At 52.7% G+C, this 26,562-nt stretch overlaps 1 protein-coding gene across 7 annotated transcripts in view; it reads right to left on the reverse strand.

Moving 5' to 3' along the window:
• Window positions 1-2,084: 2,084 nt before the first annotated feature.
• The window catches only part of CTSB (cathepsin B), a 156,668-nt gene continuing 132,190 nt past the window's right edge, over window positions 2,085-26,562 (reverse strand). For 3 of the 7 annotated variants that reach the window (XM_050801104.1, XM_050801106.1, XM_050801105.1), the window contains exons 2-11: window positions 25,595-25,696; window positions 11,002-11,152; window positions 10,281-10,366; window positions 8,649-8,763; window positions 6,859-6,977; window positions 5,906-5,991; window positions 5,505-5,648; window positions 4,883-4,999; window positions 3,499-3,627; window positions 2,085-3,053 (exon numbers count right to left, since the gene is read on the reverse strand). In XM_050801104.1, the coding sequence (XP_050657061.1) occupies window positions 2,956-3,053; window positions 3,499-3,627; window positions 4,883-4,999; window positions 5,505-5,648; window positions 5,906-5,991; window positions 6,859-6,977; window positions 8,649-8,763; window positions 10,281-10,366; window positions 11,002-11,127 (1,020 nt within the window). In that variant the 5' untranslated portion in view covers window positions 11,128-11,152; window positions 25,595-25,696 and the 3' untranslated portion in view covers window positions 2,085-2,955. The other 4 variants (XM_050801107.1, XM_050801108.1, XM_050801109.1 and 1 more) reach the window with 4 other exon arrangements.

Consider the following 26,562-nt stretch of genomic DNA (forward strand, 5'->3'; position numbering starts at 1 on the left):
CAAGAGCTTGCATTCCTAAATTCTCAGGCAGTGTTCTAATCAGGGAGCAATTGGAAAGGTATTCTGAGCTTGAATGTGCCTGGGAGACACCTGGGGTCTTGGGAGATGCGAATGCTGTTCAGAGGTCCGGCCTTCTCACACTGAGGAGAGCATTTCCTAACAGGCTCTCAGGTGACGGCCGTGCTGTGGACCACTTGAGTACGGCTGAGGCACATTAAAAAGGGCAAATTACTGCTTTCTTTAAAGAGTGGCAGCCGGGCACGGTAGCTCATGCCTATAATCCTAGCACTTTGGGAGGCCAAGGCAGGTGCATCACTTGAAGTCAGTTCGAGACCAGCCTGGTCAACATGGCGAAACCCCGTCTCTACTAAAACTACAAAAATTAGCCAGGTGTGGTGGCGGATGCCTGTAATCCCAGCTACTTGGGAGGCTGAGGCAGGAGAACCGCTTGAACCCAGGAGGCAGAGGTTGCAGTGAGCCAAGATCACGCCACTGCATTCCAGCCTGGGTGACAGAGCGAGACTCCATCTCAAATTTTTTTTAAAAGGCAAAGGTTGGACTGCCTACCTATACTCTAATTTCTATTCTGGAGTGACTCTGGAGAGTCTAGATAAAGACTGAAAAGGCATTGTCACCTCCACCCGTCATGTCACTTGGACAAGAATCCAGGAGAAACTACTGAACTGAGGTGACAAAGTGATGACCATTGGGGTGATCTGAGGTGCATTAGAGCACTGGGCTCTGTCCCAGTCACAAACACTGCAAGGCAGGTGTTTCTAACAAAGCCTTAAGCTGAGGTCGAGATGCCCCACAATTCCTTCTGTCACTAGCCCATCCCCGCCGGCTCCATGCAGAGGCAGGGAGGGAGCTGCAGGTGGGGAGACGATGGAGGTGAGGGAGACAGTGCGCGTGGAATGATTCAACTCAGTTTGGGAGCAGGTAAAACTTTATTGAGGTTATGAATATACTCTAGTTGAAACCGGATGAGTGAGTGGTTATGAATTGTGGCTTTGGTAACCTTTGTTAAGCATCTCTTAAGTGCCATGATGAGCATAACCTTTCCTACAATACTCCTCAGATTTTCAGAGCTTATTTGATGTAGCTTCTGGTTCCTAACTTCTGAGTCACATCAGAAACCAAACTTCAATGCTTCTGGAAAGAGCTAGCCCCACACCACCTCAGTTGGGAAGGGGAGTACTGAGGTGTACCTTGGCAGGGCAATGGAATGATTGCTGGGTCTTCTAGTTTCCTCTGCACAGTTCTTTCCAAGAACTGCTGTAACAGGATTCTAAACCAGGGCTATGCAAAGCACTGGAGTTCTTGACCAGCAATGCAAACCAGTGGCATACAAATTCAAAATACTGTATACAGGCTCTGACGCCAGCCCAAACCAAGACTGGAGGGCATCCAGGGGGATGTGGTTCTCCACGGGATGGCATCTTGGTTATGTGAGATCACCAAGACACCAGGCCTATTTTATGAGCTGAATCCTCAGGCTGCTACTGGATTTGTGGCTGATAAAAAAGAGAGGCCAGGCATGGTGGCTCACGCCTGTAATCCCAACACTTTGGGAGGCCGAGGCAGGTGGACCACCTGACGCCAGGAGTTTGAAACAAGCCCGGCCAACATGGTGAATATCGTATCTACTTAAAAATACAAAAAGTAGCCGGGCATGGTGGTGAGTGCCTGTAATCCCAGCTACTCGGCAGGCTGAAGCAGGAGAATCACTTGAACCTAGGAGGCCGCAGGTTGCAGTGAGCCAAGATGGCGCCACTGTACTCCAGCCTGGGCGACAGACAGAGATTCTCTCAACAACAACAAACAGAGCACAGCTGTGTTGTTAGTTCTTAAGCAAGGGCAAGCTTACCAAGGACTTAGAGAGAAGGTTGACGAGGATGACAGGGAACTAAGAGGGAGGGATGCCATGGTTGAAAACATGGCTGGGGCAGCGAGAAGTTAAGATGAGATCCCAAGAGTCGCAAGAACATGCAGTTCCAGGACGTAATTCTCTGCAGGGATGAGGATAGACGGCAGCCACAAGTCTATAGGCAGTGACAAATGATCTCTGAGATCCCATCAGAGTCGATTTCAAGATGAAGGAGAAACCTTTTATTGGCACAGGCATTCCTTGTTAACTTGACAGGGTGAAGCAGTAATTCTTAAAAAACAGTAAAAGCTGGTTTCTCCTAAACTAGCTTCCTTGTGGTGGTAGAGACCAGTGGGTCAGAAACAAGTCCTCACCACTTGGTTTCGTTTTGAGCCGCGCCATTAGGAGGCAATCTGTACAACTAGCACAGGTGCTCCCAGCTGTTCGACTCACTCACCCACATGATTAGCAGAGTGCACAAAAGAGAAGACTTCTATTAAAAAAGTATCATGCTGAGCACAAGATCAGAGAAGTTGTGACACTGCAAACTCGATAGATACAGGGGGTCTGGGAGAATGTGGCGTTCTCCAAAGGGCTCCCAACACCATCTCTCCTCTGATCTTATAGCAAATGTGGAAAGCTACTTGCTTAGAGGTACTGGGGGCAACTGATGGGGGGACTTTCATCCTGTTAGGAACTCCGCTTTCCATTCCTGGGTCTCTGTCTTGCTCCCTGGAGATGGATGGATCGGGGAGGGGGCCACAGTCAGGTGGGGCAGCAGGCACTCCCTGTGGCACTGGTCTATAGGGGGAGGACGTGCTGTGCTGGCAGCAGTGGCTCACATGGCCTAACTGTCTGCACTGTAACCACAGGCTGGGATGTAGCCAGGATTTGGGGTGTGTCTCCTTGGAAGACAGCTCTGATGGCTGATGTGAGGTTTGGCCAATCCAGTCCTTCAAGCCCTGTCTAAAACTTGTATCTTACGTGAACTCAAAGAATAAAAGGCATTTCTACCCCCATCTCACCCCGATCCCTGACTGTATTCAGGGAAAACTGCCCCAGGCCTGGCAGGACAGGCCCACAGCAGATTAGATCTTTTCCCAGTACTGATCGGTGCGTGGAATTCCAGCCACCACTTCTGATTCGATTCCACAGTGATCCTGTCCTCTGAGGATTTTAAAGAAGCCTGGGAATAAAAAGTAAGGTGCTTTTTAAGTGTGACAAGGGTCAATCAATATATTCAGACTCATCCCTAAAAGACCTGGGAGTAACCACCAATCCCTGGCAGCTCCTGCTGTTTGCCCAGTAGCACAGCCCTCAGCACCATGCGGCTTCTGGAGGCAGCTGTGGGGCACACCTCCACTGACAACCCTCCTGCCCCGTCACCGCCCCCATCACGGCATCTGGCGCGATGCTGTGCGAACTGTGGCAGGCGTGGGCTCTGAAGCTGCTCGGGGTCTGCCCTTGCAGCAAAAGGAAACTCCTGGGTGCCTGGCACATAGGAGGAGCTCACAGCCTGGCCTTAGGTCTAGGGTTTGAGGCTGTGCAGCAGGTAGAACAGAGAAAGCCGAGACGGGCACTGTGTGTGGCTCACAATTCCCTGTTCTCGACAGGAAGGGGCCGCCACTCACCATTGTCACCCCAGTCAGTGTTCCAGGAGTTGGCAACCAGCCAGTATGGTGTGCCGTTCTCCACTCCCCAGCCCAGGATGCGGATGGCATGGCCGCCCATCATCTCTCCGGTGACGTGTTGGTACACACCTGAAAAGAACCGGCTGAGACCAAGACCAGGCCACTGGCCCGCACCCCACAGTACACCCCACACTCCGCTGGTCACCCTCCGGGCAGGAGAAACAGCTTCCAGAGGGACCCTGCTGCTCCATCAGAAGGCTCCAGGGTTACCACAACACTGGGGAATATTAAATATATTTCTGAAGGCCCAACACACTCAAATCTGTTGAGTAAATATTAAAATAGATTCCTACAAAATGTGCTTGTTGGTTGTCTTTAAAAATAGAATTTCTAATACATTCTAGTTTGTAAAACATTTAATGTTAGGTGACAGATTCATCTGTTCTATACACTGGGATTCCATGTAAGTAAGGGTTTGTCAGAAGGGTTACACGGCTTAAAGAGTTTTAACAGCTGCTCCAGGTACACCCTGGAGAGGTGAGGGAGAAGGGCGGGCTGGTGGCGGCCAGTGCTAGCTGATGAGAAAGATACCGGCTAAGGGGTTCAGGACTCCCCAACCAGTCTCCTGTGGTAGGGAAATCACTGTCAAAGTGGAAACACATCTTTTAATAATATGGGCAAGGACTGTGCTAAGAACTACCATCTTTACAGTCATTTTTTCTTGCCAGAATCATCCTCCTTTGTCAAACTGTTGTTTTATATAGAGCTGAGAGCTTTGGAGTTTCCCATCTAGCAAAATATTAATGAGATCGATGCAGTCAGCAAAGACCGTTCATCTGGAGCAAGGGGTTTCTAAGACAGGACTTGGGGATGGGGACTGTCCAGATTCCTTGGTTCGAGTCCCTACAGCACTGCCCAGGGCAAGGTCCCTGCGTGTTCATCCACTGGTGTGAGGCACGAGCTAGGCCTTTGCAAAGACAAAGATGAAGAAAATGTGCCAGCCAGTGCAGACACAAAAGGCCTGCCGTTTTAACGGGAACATGCTGGTAAAGCAATGCAAAGCCATGAAGGCGAGGGCAGGCATGTCAGCCGCCAGGGAGGGACGCGCTTCCACGGAAAACACATGTGAGCTGGACTCTAAGGGATGGGAAGGAACTAGCCCAGAGGCCCTGGGAGAGGCCGCCGGAATTCTGTGTGGTGGCACAGCAGGTGGAGAGACAGACTGTGAGGAGCCAGCCTGGTCCACAGGAGTGAGCCTGCACAGGAGGCCCCTCACAGCCGCTTCCCCAGCCCCTTGCCTGCCTACCCAATCAAGTCCTGTTGGCCCCCCGGGCTCCCCTCCCCTGGAGGGTCAGCATGAGCCTCCACCGGTATCAGCGCGCACCTGACTTATACAGCAGGAAGTCCGAATACACAGAGAAAGCTCCCTCCACGGGGCCGTTCTTGTAGATCTCGGCCATGATGTCCTTCTCGCTATTGGAGACACTGTAGGAATTGTATCCTGGAAAACGAACCGAGCTGGCGGTTGGGGAGGGCGGTGACAGTGCCTTGTGCTGTGCCACCATCAGCCAGTCACTGATTTCTGGTGGCCTCCAGGGGAAGACTGTGCGTCCAAAGGGACTTGCCCAGCCAGGGGAGCTCGAGGAAGGCTCCCCTGAAGGAGTAAGGACGGGGCTGGGGCTGGAAGCTCAGAAGTGGGAGAAGGGAACAGTGAGCATACGGCCCCGGAAGAGGCCAGGATACCCCAGGACTCCAGGACATGCCACTCCCCTGTGAAATGAGGGCTTTGGTCCCTTCCAGCTTGGGAGGGCTGAGGCTGCGTTCAGGGTGGAACAGACAGCAAGTGGAGAGTGCTGCTTCCCCTGGCAAGAGGGCATCATTTCCCTTTCCTTCCCTATCCTAGGGTTCCTGGACCCCAAGGCTTCTCAGCTCTGACCTCTTCCCTGCAGCGCAGGGAAGGATGCAGCAGCTCCCCAGCCTCACGCGGCCGTGGCCAGGCCCCTTACCGTAGTGCTTGTCCTGTTTGTAGGTTGGGCTGTAGCCAGGCTCGCAGATCTTGCTACACTTGGGGGTATCACCCTCGCCCGTGCACGGGGGCCGGGAGCCGTTGACGTGGTGCTCACAGGGAGGGATGGAGTACGGTCTGCACCCTGATGGGACCCGGGAGAAAGTGAAGTCAACCGACAGCCCCCACCAAGAAGCCCCACTGGGACAGGCAGACCTGGCGCAAGGCCAGCCTTGTGCCTGCAGCATGGACGCCAGGCAGGTCCTGCCAGAGGCCTGTGCACCTGCTCGCACCTTTCACCCGGCCCTCTGTCTCAACCTCCACTTTATAAAGGCAAATAAAGCCACGATGGTTAACTGCTTAATCCATCTGGCCGGCAAGGGGCCGAGGGGAGACACTCACCTACATGGGAGTCATAGAGGCCACCAGAAACCAGGCCTTTTCTTGTCCAGAAGTTCCAAGCTCCAGCAGGATAGCCGCCATTACAGCTGAAAAGACAGCCTCTCATGAAAACCTCCGGAAGAAGCACTAGTGGCTCTCCAGACCACTGCGCGCCACCCGTATGCCCGAGGTCACTCGTGGACCCGCCCCACCTTCAGCAAGTCGTGCAGCAGCCCTCCCAGACACCAAACCCTCCAAGGGACGCTCCCTAGATTAGCATAGCTTGCAGGAAATAACCCCCAGCCCCACCCCTGCCCACAAAGATCCTGGAGGGGACAGGAGGCTCTCCCGTTCGTGTCCTTCCCGGTAGAACAGTGATCCTCAACTGAGCGGACACTAAACTTCCCCGAGGTACTTACGAAAAGCCACCATTGGTGGTTCTTACGAGAGCACCACCAGTTCTCTGAAATGAGAACCGCCAGTGATTCTCATTTAACTAGTCTGGGGAGAGGCCCAGGCACATGTCTGAAGGCCTCAGGTGTTTGGGATCTGCAGCTGCGGGCGAACACCACTACTGCAGAACCAAGGCGAGGCTGGGCTGGGAAGTTCTGTGCCATCATCTTGCTGTTAAGGTGGCTCCATCCTCCTGAACTACACATAAGGAAATGCCCAGACTGCTTCCCCAAGCAGGAAAAAGGAACGTGCGATGACACGAACCAGGCCGGGGTCAGACATTCCACCACATTTTCTGACACTGTTTTGCTGGGACACCACCCCTCAGACGGTTCTGCCGGGCCAGCCTTGGTTCAGGCACCTCAGGAAGCAGCAGCCGTGCCAGGCCCTGCCTGCCAGACTCCCGGAGTCTCCCTGAAACACTTCTGACTCGCAGGAGTCCCAGGAGTCCCCTGCACTGAGAAGCCGGGGCCCAGGGTCTCCCAGCACTAAACCCGCTGCGGAAGCAGAGCCTGACTCACCCGTCTCCACACATGATGCCACAGCAGGTGAGCAGGTCCTCCGCCGACACCTCCACGCTGACGTGCGCATTGGTGTGGATGCAGATCCGGTCAGAGATGGCTTCCACAGCCCCAAAGGCCTGTAGGAACGAGTCCCACCGCACGAGGCTGCCACATCCGGGCTGGGCCCTCTGCCGCGGTCCCCTCAAAGGGCCACAGGGGCACCTCAGACCTTGTGGGCAACTGATCTCTCAACACCAGGGGAGGCGCCTGGGGCTCAAACTCAGCTTTCATTTTCTTTGGTAGAAATGGGGTCTTGCTATGTTGGCCAGACTGGTCTTGAACTCCTGGGTTCAAGTGATTTGCCCACCTCGGCCTCCCAAAGCGCTGGGATTAGAGGCATGATGAGCCACTTGCCCCGCTCTCCTGCCTCGACATCTGCCCAACTCAGCTTTTAAAGCAAGAGAGCCACCACCGTGAACCTCCGCCTGGGAACTCGGTTCATTTTTGAAATGTGTCAAATGTGTAGTTTTAGTTTGTATGTGTGTGTTTTTTACTTTTTTATTTTTATTTTTGGAGGTGGAGTTTTCACTCTTGTTGCCCAGGCTGGAATGCAGTGGCGCAATCTCGGCATACTGCAACCTCCGCCTCCTGGGTTCAAGCAATTCTCCTGCCTCAGCCTCCAGAGCAGCTGGGATTACAGGCGCCGCCACCACACCCAGCTGTTTTGTATTTTTAGTAGAGACAGGGTTTCACCAGCCAGGCTGGTCTCAAACTCCTGACCTCAGGTGATCCGCCCACCTCAGCCTCCCAAAGTGTTGAGATTACAGGCGTGAGCCACCGCACCTGGCCATGTTTTTTTCTTAACAAAAAACACAGCTCACCCAGAAAAGAAATACTGTGTGACCCACTTGTATGAGGTCCCTAGGAGTCAAATTCAGAGACAGGGTGTAGGGTGGGGGTCACCAGGGGCTGGGGGATTGGTGTTAATGGGGACGGAGGTTCTGTCTTGCAAGGTGAAAAAGAGTTCTGGGGACAGATGGTGGTGATGGCTGAGCAACACTGTCAATGTACTTAATGCCACAGAACTGTACACTTGAAAATAGTTGCCGGGTGTGGTGGCTCACGCTTGTAATCCCAGCATTTTGGGAGGCGGAGGAGGGCAGATCAACTAAGGTCAGGAGTTTGAGACCAGCCTGTCCAACATGGCAAAACTTCGTCTCTATTAAAAATACAAAAATCAGCTGGGTGTGGTGGCACATGCCTGTAATCTTAGCTACTGGGGAGGCTGAAGCAGGAGAATCGCTTGAACCCAGGAGACAGAGGTTGCAGTGAGCCAAGATCCCGCCACTGCATTCCAGCTTGGGTGACAGAGCAAGACTCCATCTCCAAAAAATAAAAAGAAAAAGAAAATTGCTAAGATTATTAAATTTTCTGTTACGTGTATTTTACCACAATTAAGTGACAAATTAAGACAGCTCGCTGACACTAAAGGGAGGCTTTCTTGAAGCAGAGTAGCGGTGAGAGCTCCTGGTATTTGTGGACGGGGCAGCGTGTCAGGGGAAGGGAGCTGCTTTGCCACCCATACACGTGGACTTGCAATCTGCAGGATGCTCTGCCCGCCACTCTGCCTAATCCTTGCCATAATTCATGGCCAGAGAGATTGTGATGTTTGTATTGATGGAAACTGGGACTCAGAAAGTTTCTATAACTTGCCTTGTCAGAGTCGTCCCCACCCCGAATCCCCCAAGACTCCCCATTGCTGCTTCCTCTCTCTCCAGCCCTTCCCCCGCCAGCCAGCAGGGCCTTACCCAGCAGGAGCCACAGGAGCCCTGGTCTCTGATCTCTTTGATGGTGGGACACTGTGGCCATTGTTCCCGTGCATCGAAGCTTTCAGGCAGCTTCAGGTCCTCGGTAAACATAACTCTGGATAAAGGAAGGTCTTCATTATAAGCTCTCATCCCACAGCTCCCTCCCCAGTCCCTGCAAAGGCCACTCGGTTTAAGAGCAGTCACTGTGGCTGGGCCACAATCCCCTAGAAAGGAAGTGAGCACAAGAAAACACGCAGGAGAAGGCTGCAGGCAGGTGTCCCTGGGACTTTCACAAAACCAAAGGAAATCCCATTGCTCAATGCAACTAGCGATTTTTTCTTTGGGGATGGGGGGCGGGCTGGACAGAATTTCACTCTGTCGTCCAGGCTGGAGTGCAGTGGTGAGATCTCTGCTCACTGCAACCTCCGCCTCCTGAGTTCAAGTGATTCTGGTGCCTCAGCCTCCTGAGTAGCTGGGGTTATAGGCATGCACCAGCACGCCTGGCTAATTTTTGTATTTTCAGTAGATGGGGTTTCACCATGTTGGCCAGGCTGGTCTTAAACTCCTGGCCTCAAATGATCTGCCCGCCTCGGCCTCCCAAAGTGCTGGGGTTACAGGCGTGATCCACCATGCCTGGTCTGACTTGCGATGTTGTATGCTTCTTTCTAGGCTTATGTAATGGATTTTTAAAATGAGTTTATCCAGTCCAGATAGTGTTTCTTGCCCCGCTCTCCTGCCTCAACGTCTGCCCAGGATCCTCTCATCATTTCTCATATCATCCCCATTGTGCAGAAGGCAGTGTCCCGCAACTTAACCACCCCATCCTCACGTGGGAAGTGGCGCGGTCTTGGCTCACCGCAACCTCCGCCTCCCGGGTGCATGCGATTCTCCAGCCTCAGCTCCTGAGTAGCTGGGATTACAGGCGCCTGCTACCAGGCCTGGCAAATTTTTGTATTTTTAGTAGAGCCACTGTACTTGGCCTCATCTGGCTTTTCTTAGATTTTCCTTAAATTACTCAAGATTGAGTCTGCCCACATAGTGGAGACCCAGACCTAGTCTGTCACACCTAGGGCTGAGATACCTTGGAGAAGCGCAACAGAAAACACTGGGGGTGGCTCATGCTGGTAATCCCAGCACTCTGGGATGCCGACGGAGGCAGGTCACTTGCTGAGGCCAGGAGTTTGAGACCAGTCTGGCCGATATGGCAAAACCCGGTCTCCACTAAAAATACAAATATTAGCTGGGCATGGTGGTGCAAGCCTGCGGCCCCGGGTACTCAGGAGGCTGTGGCACGAGAATCGCTTGAACCCGGGAGGCAGAGGTTGCAGTGAGCCAACATGGCGCCACTGCACTCCAGCCTGGGTGACAGAGTGAGAGACCCTCCCCAAAACAAAAGAAAGCACCAGCATCTTCTCTACTAATAACTTGAGAAGGAAAAAATAAAATAAAAAGAAAAAGTAAATAATACAAATATGAAAAGAAGAGACAAGTGCTGTACCTCAAGCGGTGTCGGTAGCCCTGGGTGGCATGAGCCCTGCGGATGCCAGAGAGGCCTTCACTCTCCCACTTCCCACTGCCCCGAACCAACGCCCGCCACTCACATTACAGTGGTGCGGAGGAGCGGGCACTCACCTCTGGGGCGGCTTGGGCCCACCCAGGAAGGTACCACACAGCCTCTTCAAGTAGCTCACGTCCACGTTGTAGAAGTTGTGCCCGGCCTGGAAGAGAGTCACCCACTGACTGAGGGGTTTCCTGGGATAGTGGTGGATGGGCACGCTGCCCACACACCAGGCCCAACCCAGGGAAAGCCAGGGGCCCTACCCAGCTCGAGGGCACGAGGGTTGGGGGGCAGTGGGGAACAGCCCAGAGTGACACACAGGCAGAGTGGGTCTCTCCCCTGATCTGCTCCCATTTGCTGACAATCAGAGACCCTCTCCGGCCCTCAACATGGCTCACTCCTCATTCCTGGTTCTCAGTCCCAGGGTCAGAGCTGGACAGAGACCAAGGGAATCAGGGGCAGGACTGATGAACTGCCACTCTGCCACGGCGGGCGTCACAGGGGCTAGCTGGTTTTGAACACTTCCAAAGCTCACCTACTCCCCCACGCACCTCCGCGTGCACACAACCATACATTCATACACATGCACACACACTCATGCACAAATACGGGGTATGGGACAGAGGAGGCAGGCGTGGTCCAGAGCCGTTGTGACTCGGGGTCAGGGCTGTTCCTCAACGGTCCAGGACATAATGTTCTGCGGGCCACAGTGAGAGTCAGCTCCCCATCCCTGGAGTCAGTGTGCACAGACCGACCTGGGAGGGGACATACGTAGGACGCAGCCCCACAGCCTACCTGCCACGTGGTGTTCTGTTTGTTGACATAGTTGACCAGCTCATCCGACAGGGGATGGAAAGAGGGCCTGCTCCGGGCATCGCCCAACGCCAGCAGGCAGCAGAGGGAGGCCCAGAGCCGCCACATGTTGGAAGCCAGATCCTAGATCCACCTGGAGAGGACAGAGGGCATCAGGACACCTCTCTGTTATGTGGGTCAAAGGCTCACACACACACGGGCACCGTCTCAGGCATCAGTGGACCCCCGTGCTCGTCCTGGCCCAGGTGGAGAACTCTGAGGAGCTGAGGCGCCCATGGGCTCCCCGCCTCCCTGCCCTGGTGCCTGCAGCATGCCATGACCTCGTGTGTGTCCCCGGGGGCCAGGCGGCCAGAGCCAGGAGAGAAAGCCAAGGGGCTGTGCTGGACTAGACCGAGTCCAGGGCCTGCTCCACTAGTTTTAAACGGCCTTTGCATGGATTTGTGGAACAGCTTGAGAGACCTGCCCAAGTAAGTGACATGAAACAGTGAAGAGCCTGTCTGTGTCATTACGCCCTAAGTGGAACACCCATGGGACAGGGAAATGTAAGAAAAGTTAGAAAAGAAATGTAAGAAAAGACAGGAGTCCTAGTTTTGACAGGACACAGACAAACAAGCTTGGTGTGGGCTGGTCGAGGTGCAGGCTGAGAGGTGGGGCTGGGCTGGCCATCCACCCACTCCCGGGGCCTCTCTGGTTTTTCCAGTCAGCCAAGGGCTCTGCTTCCGGCTGCAGAGATGAGGCTTCTGGGAAGGAAAATTCTCACCTTGATGCCTCAGCCCTTTGATCTGGGACTGGCTCATGAGTCACAAGCCAGTGCTTTCCAGCTTGAACTCTGAGTCACCCTCCTGAGCAAGCAGCTCAACAAAATCAATACATGTCTCCTGGGTGCCTGCACCCAGGGCTGGAGAGAACCGCAGCGTGGGGAGATGGGTGAGGCAGGGGCTCCTGTCCCTCACTCCAGGGGCTTCCGCGGGTGAGTGAGGTGCTCTACCTCCCACAGGTCACAGGTCAACATGAAAGTCACAGGACTGTGGTGTCAGTGCTTAACAAACTGACTGGAACTATCTGAAGTTGTGGATTCTATCTGAAGAACAATTTAAACTGCATTGTTGCTTAAGCAAGAATTCATCTGGGAGAATAAATATATGAGGACAGCAAGACGGCTCTGGAAAAAAAGTTCTTTTTTTTTTTTTTGAGACAGGGTCTTGTTCTGTCACCCAGTCTGGGGCGCAGTGGCACGATCTTGGCTCACTACAGCCTCCGCCTCCCAGGTTCAAACAATTCTCATGTCTTAGCCTCCCAGGTAGCTGGGATTACAGGTGTGCGCCACCACATGCACCTGATTTTTGTATTTTTAGTAGAAATGGGGTTTTGCCATGTTAGCCAGGCTGGTCTCGCACTCCTGACCTCAGGTGATCCGCCGGCCTTGGCCTCCCAAAGTGCTAGGATTACAAGGATAAGCCACCGCACCCAGCCAGTGGAAAGTAGCTCTGACAGGAGCCCGGCCCTCTGGGGCAGCAAATGTATCATAAAACGCTGGGTGATGCCCATCAGCAGAGCACCCAACAGACCGCTCGGAAGCACCTCCTCCATGGAGGAATCAGCGTACCTAGGTGAGGCCAGAGACAAAACAGGACAGTGCTTGTACAAGTGGCTGCCTGCAGGCTGACTCTTCACACTGGACTCCTCACACACAAAAAGTACCACATGCAACACAGACTTTTGAGATGGAGTCTTGCTCTGTCGCCCAGGCTGGAGTGCAAAGGCATGATCTCGGCTCACTGCAACCTCCGCCTCCTGGGTTCAAGCGATTCTCCTGCCTCAGCTTCCTGAGCAGCTGGGATTATAGGCACATGCCACCACACCCGGCTAATTTTTGTATTTTTAGCAAGGTTTCACCATGTTGGCCAGGCTGGTCTCGAATGCCTGACCTCATGATCCACCCACCTCAGCCTTCCAAAGTGCAGGGATTACAGGTGTGAGCCACTGTGCCCGGCCCACAGATCTTAATTATAAAGGTTTTATGAAAAAAATCAATGCCCTTTTAAAAATGGGCCAGGTGCGGTGGCTCACACCTATAACCCCAGTACTTTGGGAGGCCAAGGCAAGTGGATCACTTGAGACCAGGAGTTCAAGACCAGCCTTGACAACATAGTGAGACCCCATCTCTAAAGAAAATAAAGTTTTTTTTTTAAAGTAATGCTGGAGGAAAGCCTAGGATTGACAGAAAACACAGCCTTCAGAGGAAAATGCTTGCATTAAACTGAAAAGTCTCTTTAAAACAAAAACTGACAAAGCAGTACTAACATATACTTTAGGCTTCCTTTCCTTGATATACAGCAACACCCACCAGTTTCTAAATCTGCATGTCCTGGGACTTGGCAACCTGACATTTAGAAATGTATCCCACAAAATGCAAAGATACATGCACAGGAGTGCTCGCTAAATAATTTTTGTATTAGCAAAAAACCAGAAGTGAAGCAAGTATCTAGTAACAGAGTAATTGTTAAATTATAGTAAGTGGTTAAATAGAATATGAAGCAACCATTAAAAAAGCAACTAGTTGGCCAGGCACCATGGCTCATACCTGTAGCCGAGGTGGTTGGACCACCTGAGGTCAGGAGTTCAAGATCAGCCTTACTAACATGGTGAAACCCTGTCTCTACTAAATACAAAAAAATTAGCCAGGCATGGTGGCACATGCCTGCAATCCCAGCTACTTGGGAGGCTGAGGCGGGAGAATTGCTTGAACTCAGGAGGCAAAGGTTGCAGTGAGCCGAGATTGCACTATTGCACTCCAGCCTGGGCAACAAGAGCAAAACTCCGTCTCAAAAATTAAAAAAAATAAAAATAAAAATAGGCCGAACACGGTGGCTCATGCCTGTAATCCCAGCACTTTGGGAGGCCTAGGTGGGCGGATCATCTGAGGTCAGGAGTTCAAGACCACCCTGGCCAACATGGTGAAACCCCATCTCTACTAAAAATACAAAAATGAGCCAGGTGTGGTGGCTCACACCTGTAATCCCAGCTACCTGGGAGGCTGAGGCAGTAGAATTGCTTGAACCCAGGAGGCGGAAGTTGCACTGAGCTGAGATTGCGCCACTGCACTCCAGCCTGGGCAACAGATAGAGACTTCGTCTAAAAATAATAATAAAATAAATAAATAAAATAAAAATAAAAAAGCAGCTAGTTGAAGTAAATTCTATTGTACTAACAAAGTAAAAATGCCCCAAGTCCCAGTGTTAAGTGGGGAAAAAGCAAGCTGTGGGTGACCGAGGACCATAAGCGTCTGACCCTTTCAACAATCTACACATGCAGGCACACTCCTACTACTACACGCGAAATGCCGAGGACGATGTACAGTTGTCGGTCACTACAGTGGGAAGACTTTTTTTTCACAACATACTCTTACTTTTAAGAAAAAAAGAAAAAGTGACTATGTTCCTATTACTTCAGTTTCGTTTCTTCTAGGAAAAATAGTTGGCGGTGTTACTAAAGGCCCTGAGCCACCAAACTGATAAAAGGACATTTGGTTTAATGATTCCTCACAGCATTTCCAATTTGGTCTTCCTTCCCACCAATGAGCTTCCTCCCTGGTGACTTTGAGACAGGAGTCTCACTGTGGCCCATGCTGGAGTACAGAGGCGCAATCTTGGCTCACTGAAACCTCCACCTCCCAGGTTCAAGGGATTCTTGTGCCTCAGCCTCCTGAGTAGCTGGGATTACACGCCTGTGCTACCACATCTGGTTTTTTTTAGTATAGTCGGGGTTTCGCTATGTTGGCCAGGCTGGTCTCGAACTCCTGGCCTCAAGGGATCTGACTGCCTCAGCTTCCCGAAGTGCTGGGATTACAGGCATGAGCCACTGGACCTGGCCCCTAGCGACTTCCTTAATAATCTTCCCCTTTTCCGTGAATTGTGGGTAGGCAGCATCTCACGTGGTCCTGCGTGTCAGCGACCCATACAGCCTCCACACTGTGAGGTGAGCGTGTCTCGTGGGCAGACAGGAGTGTCCTCGGATGTCCCCGGGGGCTTTTGTGCTGTAGAGATGTTATTTTAAATAATAAGCCAAGTCGAGGATGGGAGCGTTTCTATGGCAACTTGAATTTTCAAACCAAGATTTCTTTGGTTTCTGTGGTGGCTGAGAACACAGGCAGCTGCCATGTCCAATGGCCCTCAGCTGCTAGATGACAACCTGCCACGGCTATTCCCTGGAGTCCCACAGGGCCCCCTCGCCACTTCACTAGTGGGCAACTTCCCTGAACCCACCCTTCTTTTCATGGTTCCCAGGCCCTCCCACACCTGCCTGTGCTCCCCACTCATTCCCAGGCTCCCTGGGCCCGCCACCACCAGCCCCAGGGTCCAGCCCGTTCCACTAGTCCCAGCCTGAGCGCTGGGAAGTTCTTTCAGTCCCGCACTTTGGCCCAGGGCTGTGGTGTTCCTGGCTTCTCTGCTCCTCCCACATGGCATCCAGGTTGGGGTTCAAGGGGCCGCCAGCCTGCTGCAACCGGCTGATAAAATGAGCCCCGCACTTGGAGTCAGGAGACCTGCATTTGGATCTGGCTCTGCCACTGACTAAAAGGCACTCTTGGGGTCTGACCTTCTCCAAGCCTCAGTTTCACCACCTGTAAAATGGAGCTAGTAACCACCATGTCTCAGGTGGCAGTCAAGAATGAACTGAGGACTGAAGCGCCAGCACGCGCCTGGCGTGCAATGATAAGGTAGGAAGGGCAGTTGCTTCAGTGGGCTCTGTTCCCTCCCTCTCTTCTCTTCCTCCACCACTTCTAGCCCTCAGTTCACACTAAACCTATTCCAATAGGTCCCCAACGCCGAGAAGAGTTTTTTTTTTTTTTTTTGAGACGGAGTCTTGCTCTGTCGCCCAGGCTAGAGTACAGTGGCGCGATCTCGGCTCACTGCAAGCTCTGCCTCCCGGGTTCACGCCATTCTCCTGCCTCAGCCTCCCGAGTAACTGGGACTGCAGGAACCCACCACCACGCCCGGCTAATTTTTTGTATTTTTAGTAGAGACGGGGTTTCACCGTGTTAGCCAGGATGGTCTCGATCTCCTGACCTCGTGATCCACCTGCCTCGGCCTCCCAAAGTGCTGGGATTACAGGCGAGAAGAGTTTAAATGAAAAGAAAGTTCATTTGTTTGTTTGTTTTGAGACAGGATCTCACTCTGTTGCCCAGGCTGGAGTGCACTGGCATGATCACAGCTCACTGCAGCCTCTGCCTCCTGGGCTCGAGAGATCTGCTCCCCTCAGCGTCCTAAGTAGCTGGGACTACAGGCATGCACCACTACACCCAGCTAACTTTTGTATTTTTTGTAGAGATGGGGTTTTGCTATGTTGCCCAGGCTGGTCTCAAACTCTTGGACTCAAGTGATCTGCCCGCCTTGGCCTCCGAAAGTGTTGGGATTATAGGTGTGAGCCACCATGCCCAGTAAAACAAGCTCTTAACTTCAATTAACCCCAGCATTTAACATCCAAAAATGCTTCCACTCTAAGGGTCCCAAGACTGCTGAGAACCCAAAAAGTGTGAAGCCAGGCACAGAGGTCCTGAGAGCAGTGACCACCTCACTCCATCGTGCAACAGGCGCCTTTCTCTCCACAACGACACAAATCTCAATCACTCTGGACAAATGCGGATGGTGAAAATGACAAGCTGGGTTGTTGACAGGTTCCAGGGTCTTTGCATGGGACAGCAACCCGCTTTCACTTCCCTTTGTATAGGCACACACTTCCCTTTTATTTCTTAATTCTGTGCTTTCTGCTCTGCTTCTTACAAGAGATGATGAACACAAAGTCCTTATTTCATGAGGGAAGGATGTGAACCTTTGCGTGCCACAAGAACCCTTTCCAGGATGCGGGCTGGTGGAAGAACAGCTGTAAGCAGATGCATCTCTAGACCTTGGTCAGCTGGGCTGCTTGGGCAGACCTGGGTTCCACTGCACCCCTCTGCCCCTTTTCCAAGTTAATCTTTGGGTTAAAAAAAAACACAAAAAAACAGAGAGAAAAGGGTGCTCCTCCTATCTTCTCTCTCCATACCTGCGGATGCTTATGTGAAAGCATGCTCCACTCCAGCTCTGTAGAATGTTGTCACGTGCCAAAAACAGCGCGTGGCCAGGAGAGTCTATCAACTAGAGCACCTTAACAGCACCCCAGACTACCTTGAAGCCGCTCCCAGGACAAATAGGGACCTTGAGATCCTGGAAGGAGGTGGAATGAAAAGTCAAAGGAGAGGAGGTGCTGCTAAGTCACAGGAGGTGTTCAGTCCTGACATCCTTAAAGAATCAGTTTTGGGCTGCCACCAAGCTCGAAAAAGAAAGCTTTCTGCCTGGGCACAGTGGCTCACGCCTGTAATCCCAACACTTTGGGAGAGCAAGACAGGCAGATCACCTGAGGTCAGGAGTTCGAGACCAGCCTGACCAACATGGCAAAACTCCTGTCTCTACTAAAAATACAAAAATTAGCCGGGCATGGTGGAGGGTGTAATCCCAGCTACTTGGGAGGCTAAGGCAGGAGAATCACTTGAATCCAGGAGGTGGAAGTTGCAGTAAGCTGAGATCATACCACTGCAACTCCAGCCCGGGCAACAGAGCGAGACTCTGTCTCAAAAAACAAAACAAAACAAAACAAAACAAAAAGACACCAGACATGGTGACTCACGCCTGTGACCCCAGCACTTTGGGAGGCTGAGGCAGGTGGATCACAAGGTCAGGAGTTCAAGACCAGCCTGGCCAACATGATGAAACCCCCGTCTCTACTAAAAACACAAAAATCAGCTGGGCGTGATGGTGGTGCCTGTAATCCCAGCTACTCAGGAGGCTGAGGCAGAACTGCTTGCAACCAGGAGGCAGAGGTTGCTGCGAGCCGAGATTGCACCACTGTACTCCACCCTGGGTGACAGAGTGAGACTCTCTCAGGAAAAAAAGAAAAAAAAAGAAAAGGCTTTCTTACATGGTCACAGAGCCCTCAGGTAGACGGCACTCTAAATCTGTAAAGGATTTAAGGAGACAGGACATGTACACCTAAAATTTCCAAATAAGCCAAGTTGCTAGCTCCTGGCTGATAAAGAAAAAAAGTGAAAGAATTCTTAGCAAATCTCCCATGCAGTCTTTTGCTCTTCCACGTTCGCTGATGTGTGAATATACTGCTGGCTCCTCTCATCATTAGCTCTAAAGAATGGAAAGTTGGCTGGGCGCAGTGGCTCACACCTGTAATCCCAGCACTTCGGGAGGCCAAGGAGGTGGATCACCTGAGGTCAGGAGTTTGAGACCAGCCTGGCTAACATGGTGAAATCCTATTTCTACTAAAAATACAAAAAATTAGCCGAGCGTGGTGGCGTGCATCTATAATCCTAACTACTCAGGAGGCTGAGGCAGGACAATCGCTTGAACCCAGGAGGCGGAGGCTGCAGTGAGCCGAGATCGCGACATTGCACTCCACCTTGGGCAACAAGAGCGAAATTCCGTCTCCAAAAAAAAAAAAAAAAAAAAAAAAAATCAAAAGTCAAGTGCCTACATTTTGCCAGAAGCCACAAATGAAGACTGTGCTTTATAGGCCAGCAGAGCGGCTAAGAGCAGGGCAAGAGTGGAAAGGTGGGGAGACTGTGAAGGCTCAGTAAGACCTTCCCAGAGAACTTTGTTTCTTTATCTCCTACAAAAACTAGTCTTGGCGCTCACTGCTAATAACAGCAGTTGCTCCTGAAGTTTCCATCACTTAAATGCACCCACAAAACAAGACTAGCGAGTTTCATCTTCCCCTACTTCAATCTGCCAGACGTACCTCAATGCTGGAGCAGCCCTGCACTGGGTGGGAGTGTGCTGACCTCAAGTGTGCTCTGGAGTGACCCAGAGGAGACCCCAGAGACCTTTCCTTTTTGAGTATGAATCACAGCCTTGCTGTGGCCTCTGATGTGTTATGTCTTTTCCCCTAATGGAACTGTGGTTAGCAGATTCTTGGCTTATGATTAAATTAAGGACAAAAACGAAATCCAAAGGGCTCTCAGGCCTCGGTCTCATCAGTCTCCTGATGAACGGGCACCAGCAGCCCATCTGTCCCATGGAGCGGGCTCCCTGCAGCCTTAGCACCTGAGCAATTGAAAACCCGTCAGAAAACCCGCCCAGCACGCAGGCGGGCAGAGGCAGCAGCGATGCTCATCAGCCTTGGAGGCTTCCAGGGAACCAGGAGAAGCAGAGAAGCCCCACTCCACCTCCCTCACCTGAACCAGGCTGGCCACTCACAGGTCCTTCCCCGCGCTGCCCACCTATATGCAAAGCAGGTGCTGCAGGGCCAGCCCACGCAAGCTGCTCTCCATAGGCCTGAAGACACCCATGAGTGGAATATTGTACAAGGTCAGCCACAGCAACCCCACATCCTGCAGACAAAATGACTACCGTATGCTTGAAATAGCAGACACTACGAAGGCCCTCAGCAGCTGATTTGTTGTTGGTGGTGGTGGTGGTGGCTGGAAACAAGACAATTTGGTCAGTCAATGTTTTAGAAAGTTCTGAAAGCTTCTGCTCCCCAGTTCTGTTACTGACTTGCTCAGAGGCTGACAGAGCCAATGCATTCACCATTCTGCATCGGATACCAAAGGACCTTGGGCCTGCTTTATAAAAGCTTTTAGAGATCCTTTGAGATTGCAATGAGGTTAGTATTCTGTCTCTCTCCAGCCTGCAGAACACGGCGGTTCCCTAATTCAACCACGGGCGAGATTACACCAGGGCAGTCGAGGCCCTGGCTGACATGACGGCGAGCCACAGAAAGGCCTAGCTCTCGGATCCAGCTAGGTCCTGTTTTCCTCCCTTAGGGCCCTGGGAACAGATACTCATCTCGCAAGGCTGATGGAAGATGCAAGGAGACATTCTTTTGCAAGTGCCTACCCCGCACCAGGCTCAGAGCAGTGCCATCTGGGAGAAACTTCCTCAGTCACTGGGAGGGTGAAAAGCTACCTCCTTATACATAGGACAGCCAACATTTGCTGTCCCAGAGTCATCATTTCTATTTTCAGAAGTATCCTAATTTGGATGAAAAATAAGGCAATTGTACCCAGTGACAAGGCCTCAAAAGTTGCTTTGTTCTGCTGTCTTGACTGCCAAAGCAAAGCGCGTCCCAAACACCAGGAGGGCTAGGTGGGTTGGGAATGGGTGGCAGGTGGCCCCCAGCACTCTGATGTGGTTTGATATACGCTTCCAACCCTCCAATGGGAGAAGCCTGTGGCTGGCACCGCCCTCCCAGGACTTGCGCAAGCCAGGAAGCTGCGTGACTGTGTGTGTGCACATTCTGCCGGAGTCCAGGTCAGCAGGTCAGAGGGTCATGACACAGCCCAGCCCTCCAGGTCTCCTAGGGCAGAATATCCAGATGTCTTCTACAGGGCTCTCTACTGGTCCCGTTACCATCTTGGCCACACTGGTCCCATCCTCCTCCACGCAAGCTTGCTGGTGATGCTAGATTATCTTGATGTCCAGACCAAAGAAGTTACTGGCCTGGTAAAGACAGATAACACAGTCAAGACTGCCAGCCACACATCCTTCTCAGCACCCAGCATTTACAAAACATCAGTTCTGGGCTGGGCACAGTGGCTCACATCTATAATTCTGATACTCTGGGAGGCCAAGGTGGTAGGATCAACTGAATCCAGGAGATTAAGACCAGTCTGGGCAGGATAGTGACCCCATCTCTATTTAGAAAATTAAAATTTAAAATAAAAAACAAATAGGCTGGCAGTGGCTCAGGCCTGTAATCCCAGCACTTTGGGAAGCCAAGGCGGGCAGATCATGAGGTCAGCAGTTCAAGACCAGCCCGACAAACATAGCAACACCCCGTCTCTACTAAAAATACAAAAAGTAGCTGGGCGTGGTGGCACACACCTGTAATCCCAGCTACTCAGGGGGCTGAGGTAGGAGAATCGCTTGAACCTGGGAGGTGGAGGTTGCAGTGAGCCGAGATTATGCCACTGCACTCCAGCCTGGCGACAGAGCGAGACTCCGTCTCAGATAAAAAAAGAAAGAAAAAAACCAGCACATACACCATCACTGACCAACAATAAAAACAGGAAAAATGTCACTCATTAACCCATTTATGCCAGAGGTTGCAACTTTTTGAATTGCTGCTGAGTAAAAACATCAGACCTTGGTGATGACCTTGAGCAGTACGATGTAAAAACTCCCACATGCTTAGCGTTCCAATAATGGAACACTAGGCATAAGTGGGTTAATGTTTTCCTATGGCAAAGATTAAATTTGAATTTCTGGTCATGAAATTAAAACAAGGGTACCACTTCAAATCCATCAGATTGGCAAAAATTAAAGTCTGGTAGTATCTAGTGTTGGTAAATGTCAGGAACAGGAACTCTGCATACGCTGGGCGTGTAAATTGATGCAACCACACTGGAGAACCCTTTGCCAACATCTAGCAAGACGGAAGATAAATACACCTCAGGACCCAGAACAAGCTCTCCTGCATTTGCCCTGCAGAAACTCTTCTAAGCATCTGGGAGACAGGATATTTACTGTAGCAGGGGATAATAGTGAAAACGAAATAATATAACTGTCCCTCAGTAGATAAACACACTGGGCACTTAAGACAAATGGACTAGAATTGGATGTATCAACAGAAATAAATCTCACAACCGTGAGTGAAAAAGGAACCATGTAATGGAACTGAAGTCATATAAACTTAAACGTTGTTTATACACTGATGCAGAGTTTTAAAAGTACAAAAAGGCCTGGAGTTGGCTCACGCCTTATAATCCCAGCATTTGGAAGGCCCAAGTGGGAGGAGGTAAGGGGATCACCTGAAACCAGGAGTTTCAGAGCAGCCCTGGCAACACAGAGAGCCTGTCTCTACAAAGAAAAAAAAAAAAAAGCTGGGTACCGCCTGTGCTCCCAGTTAGTTACTATTTGGGAGGCTGAGGTGGGAACCATATCGCTTAAGTCTGGGTGGCCGAGGCTGCAGTGAGCCATGGTCGCACCACTGCACACCAGCCTGGGAGACAAAGCAAGACCCTGCCATGAACCAAACAATAAATGAATGAATGAATGAATGAATGAATGAATGAACAAAAAAATGTGCAGGAGAATTCAAAAGAGGAGCAGCAGACAGGGAATAAAATGGCCCCTGGAAGAACCAGTAAACAGGCACAGGAGTGGTCTGTAGAGGCGGAGGATAAGGCTTGAAGCTAAAAACGAGATTAGTTAAAAGTCTAAACACAGGGCTGGGCACAGTGGCTCACGCCTGTAATCCCAACACTTTGGGAGGCCAAGGCAGGGATCACTTGAGGTCAGGAGTTCAAGACCAGCCTGGCCAACATGGTGAAACCCTGTCTCTACTACAAATACAAAAATTAGCCAGGCATGGTGGTGCATGCCTGTAATCCCAGCTACTCGGGAGGCTGAGGCAGGAGCACTGCTTGAACCTGGGAGATTGTGCCACAGCACTCCAGTCTGGGTGACAGAGTGAGACTCTGTCTCAAAAAAAAAAAAAAAAAAAGTCTAAACACAGAGTGAAATTTGATCCCTAAACCTCCTACCCCACACAAGCTAGGGTAAATATAAACTTTAACAACTATGCCAGGGCGCAAGGTTTGCCTCCCACACACTCTTTCTCAGGCAGCCTGGGACCAGACATAGAGACTGCTGCCTGCCACCCTGATGTCCCAGAGGCACAACACATCTGTACATGCCTCCCCTAGACTCAACTGCCTGCCACCCCAACCATCTCCCTTTACATGTACCATGTGGAAGTGCCCAGTAAATATCACTCAACAGCACATTTTTCCAATAATTTCCTTACACCAGGCCATCAAAAAGAGGCAGCAGACCGGGCGCAGTGGCTCATACCTGTAATCCCAGCACTTTGGGAGGCCGAGGTGGGCAGATCACAAGGTCAGGAGTTCCAGACCAGCCTGGCCAACGTGGCGAAACTCCCATCTCTACTAAAAATACAAAAATTAGCTGGGTGTGGAGGCGCACGCCTGTAATCACAGCTACTCAAGAGGCTGAGGCAGGAGAATCGCTTGAACACAGGAAGCGGAGGCTGCAGTGAATTGAGATCTTGCCACTGCACTCCAGCCTGGGTGAGAGAGTGAGACTCCGCCTCAAAAAAAAAAAAAAAAAAAAGAGAAAAGGATAAGAAGTGGCATACCTGTAACTCCTCCCTCTCAATGTTTCAGTCCATATCTCGAAAGGAAGGTATATTATTCTACACAACCATAACTCATTAACAGATTTAAGAAAATCACCCCCACCCCGGCGTGGTGGCTCACACCTGTAATCCTACCACTTTGGGAGGCTGAGGCGGATCACCTGAGGTGGGAGTTCGAAAACCAGCCTGGCTAACATGGTGAAACCCCGTCTCTACTAAAAATAATTTTTTAAAATGCCAGGTGTGGTGATGGGCACCGGCAATCCCAGCTACTTGGGAGGCTGAGACAGGAGAATTGCTTGAACCTGGGAGGTGGAGGGTGCACCACTGCACTCCAGCCTGGGCGACAGAGGGAAAGTCTGTCTTAAAAAAAAAAAAAAGAAAGAAAAGAAAGAAAGAGAACATCACCGACAGACATCCCAAGGCACCCCTGAAACGTGATCTCCCTTCATTTCTCAATCCAACCAAGAGCAACAGAAAATATCTGTTACCCCTAAAATGGGTGCAACTTATCTTCCAACTCCCAGGTCCAGCAGCTAGGGAAAGAAAAGAAGCTGCCTAGGAGAAGAGCCTCACCAAACTGCTAAATCAGCACCACATGGGCCGCTTCAACCTGGAGCCAAAGGGCTGCCACCCCTCGCCGCCTGACCAGTTGACAACAGGGCTGTCCTGAGCCAACATCCAGGAGAGCTGTTGGGGCGAGAGCTGTGCCAGGGCCGTGTCTGGTCTGCGTTGCCACCTGGGCCAAAAGACCTGTGCCTTTCCACCAGGGGATACCCCAGCTCCGGGACAAATGACCAAAAAGGAGGAGAAGCCTCTGCTCTCCAGGAGACGTCTGACTCTGTCTTTGGGAAGGCCACACAGGGTGGGCGGCCCAGCCCCTTTCTCCAGGAGCTCGCGGGTTCTAAGTCACCATCACCAAGAAGAAACAGTTCTCCGCCAGGCCAGGCATGGTGACTCATGGGGAGGCCGCGGCAGGCAGATCACCTGAGGTCAGGAGTTCGAGATCTGCCTGGTCAACATGGTTAAAACTCATCTCTACTAAAAATGCAAAAATTCGCTGGGTGTGGTGGCAGGCACCTGTAATCCCAGCTACTCGGGAGGCTGAGGCAGGAGAATAGCTTGAATCTGGGAGGCGGAAGTTACAGTGAGCCGAGATTGCGGCACTGCACTCCAGCCTGGGAGACCGAGCGAGACTCCATCTCAAAAAAAAAAAAAAAAAAAAAAAAAAAACCGATGTTATGGAAGAGAAAGAGCGGCCCTTAACCAAGCCAACGCCCTCTTAGGCCTCTTCGCCTTACCTTCCTGAACGTTTGGACTGAAAGAGGGTGCATCTCAGCTATCCTCTCCTCCGGCGGGAGGCAGTGGGGATCAGTTTTTCTAGGCTACAAAAACGTGCCAGGTCTGCCTTTGAGCCCCACAGCATCGCTTCTCCAGTGGGTTTGGGGGTCTCTCCTCCGTTAGGAGGAGGGGTGTAGGGCCTGCGCTAGGATCCTTTTCCTTGCCAGCCTGCTGGCTTCCTCGATGCCTGGGGAAGGGGGTGACAGAGGCCCACCAAGAAGCCAAGTGCAATTCACTTCCAGCTGGGTCACCCACCCCAGCCTGCCTGCAGCGCCCCACACCCAGGCACCTACTGCTCCCCAGAGGCCAACTCCCCCCGGCCTCCAGGGCTACTAACCGAGGGGGAGGTAGGGCCCCAGGGACTCTGCCCGGCTTCCCTTTACTGGAGTCCAGGGGGCAGGGAGCGTCCCTGGCCTTCTCCCCACCCGGCATCCAATCGCCCATTCGCCTCTTGGTTTCGCAGCTTGGTTTCTCTTCCTGTTTATGGATTTAACTCCGTGCGGGTTCCTCCCCAGCCCACCCAGTGCCAGATCCCTGTTCAACAGGACCTGTCTTCTGGGGTCCCAGGAATTGTGTGGGATCTTGCGCAGAAAGTTGGCCAGGCAAATCCTTTGGAACGAGGGGGAAATAAACCGAAAATAGATGCCGGCAGATGCGATAATCTCGGCAGTTTGTCCCGGGGACACCGAGGCCCAGGCGCTGGGAGCGCGACCCCAGGCAGCAGCCTCCGGACCTAGCCGAGCTCTTCCTCGCAGGCGCCTCCCTCGGGGCTCCTGGCCGCGTCCCCGCTCCGGGGGCCGGGGTCCCGCGCACAGGCCGGGGAGGGGAGCAAAGGGGAGGGGGCTGGCGGGCGGGCCGGCGGGGCTGTTTTCTGCTTTTCTTGTCGACGCTTCGGAGTGCGCGGGCTCCCACCCCAGCCCGCCCGTCAGGGTCAGTCCCGAGGGTCCTGGCTCCCCACCTGCCCCCAGGAACGCCGCGGGGCCGCGCCTAGGCCCGACCGGGGACGCAGAAGAACCCGTCTCGGCGGCCGGTGGCACCGTCCCCGCCAAGGTCACTTCCGCCGCGGTGACCCCGCGCCCCCGGCACTCACCGAACGCTGCCGCCGAGAGTCTGCAGCCCAGCCTGCGCGCCGCGGAGCCGGTGCCGTTGCCGGAGCCCTGCAGCCGCCGTAGCCTGGGCCAGCCCCGGCCCTAAGTACCCTCCCGGTCCTGCGCCACGTGACTACCGCGCAGCCCCGCCCGTGCCCTCCCGCTGCCCGCGCACCCCGCTTCCCAGCCCCCACCTCCTCCCGCCACCTTCCGCCGCCCGCGCTCCCCTCTTCCCGGCCCCGCACCCCCCCACCCCTTCCGCCGGGGGTCCGGGGACACCGCCGGGGAGGGCGGGGGCCTGAGCGCGCGGGTTGGGGAAGAGGGGCTTGGAGCCCTGCGGGCCCTGGGTGGCGAAACGCTGCGAATTGGGGCCAGGGGATGGGGAAAAAGCCCCGAAAGGTGGTCCCAGAGCCCCCACCCCACCTAGAAAAGTCCCCCCGCCTCGCGGGACCGCTTCCGCCAGAACCGGCGCCGGGGATCCCTGCCTGCCGGGTTGGCGGGGGCGGGGTGGGGGAGAGGGCGCCGTCGCTTATTTCATTCATCAGAAGCCGCTGCAGGGGCTGGGGGTGGCGAGGCTGTGGACCCTACAGAACAGTCTTTAAACGCTCCACTTTGTTGTTCTGAGAACGTACCCACAAAACACTCCAGCTACGTACAAATAGAAAAGGGTGGCTGTCACCGCGAAGGAACCTAGGAGCTGCGTCAGGATTTCTACAGAGGAGGAGAAGGACCTTGGGGGGCGGAAATCGGCTTGGCACAGGAGTCCCGGGAGACCTGCTCCGAGAGGACTGACAAAGTGAACATTTACTTGGGGTTTATTAGCGGGAGGGCCTGGAGGGGAGATGCTGGGGTTGGCTCAAGACACCCTCCTCCAGACCCTCCCCAAACAGCTCTAATCCTAAAGACAAACCTGCAAGGCAGGCATGACCCCTGTATTCAAGAGGCTCAAAGAGGCTGGGCGCGGTGGCTC

The sequence above is a fragment of the Macaca thibetana genome, chromosome 8 (assembly GCF_024542745.1).
Source record: "Macaca thibetana thibetana isolate TM-01 chromosome 8, ASM2454274v1, whole genome shotgun sequence".
Taxonomy (NCBI): domain Eukaryota; kingdom Metazoa; phylum Chordata; class Mammalia; order Primates; family Cercopithecidae; genus Macaca; species Macaca thibetana.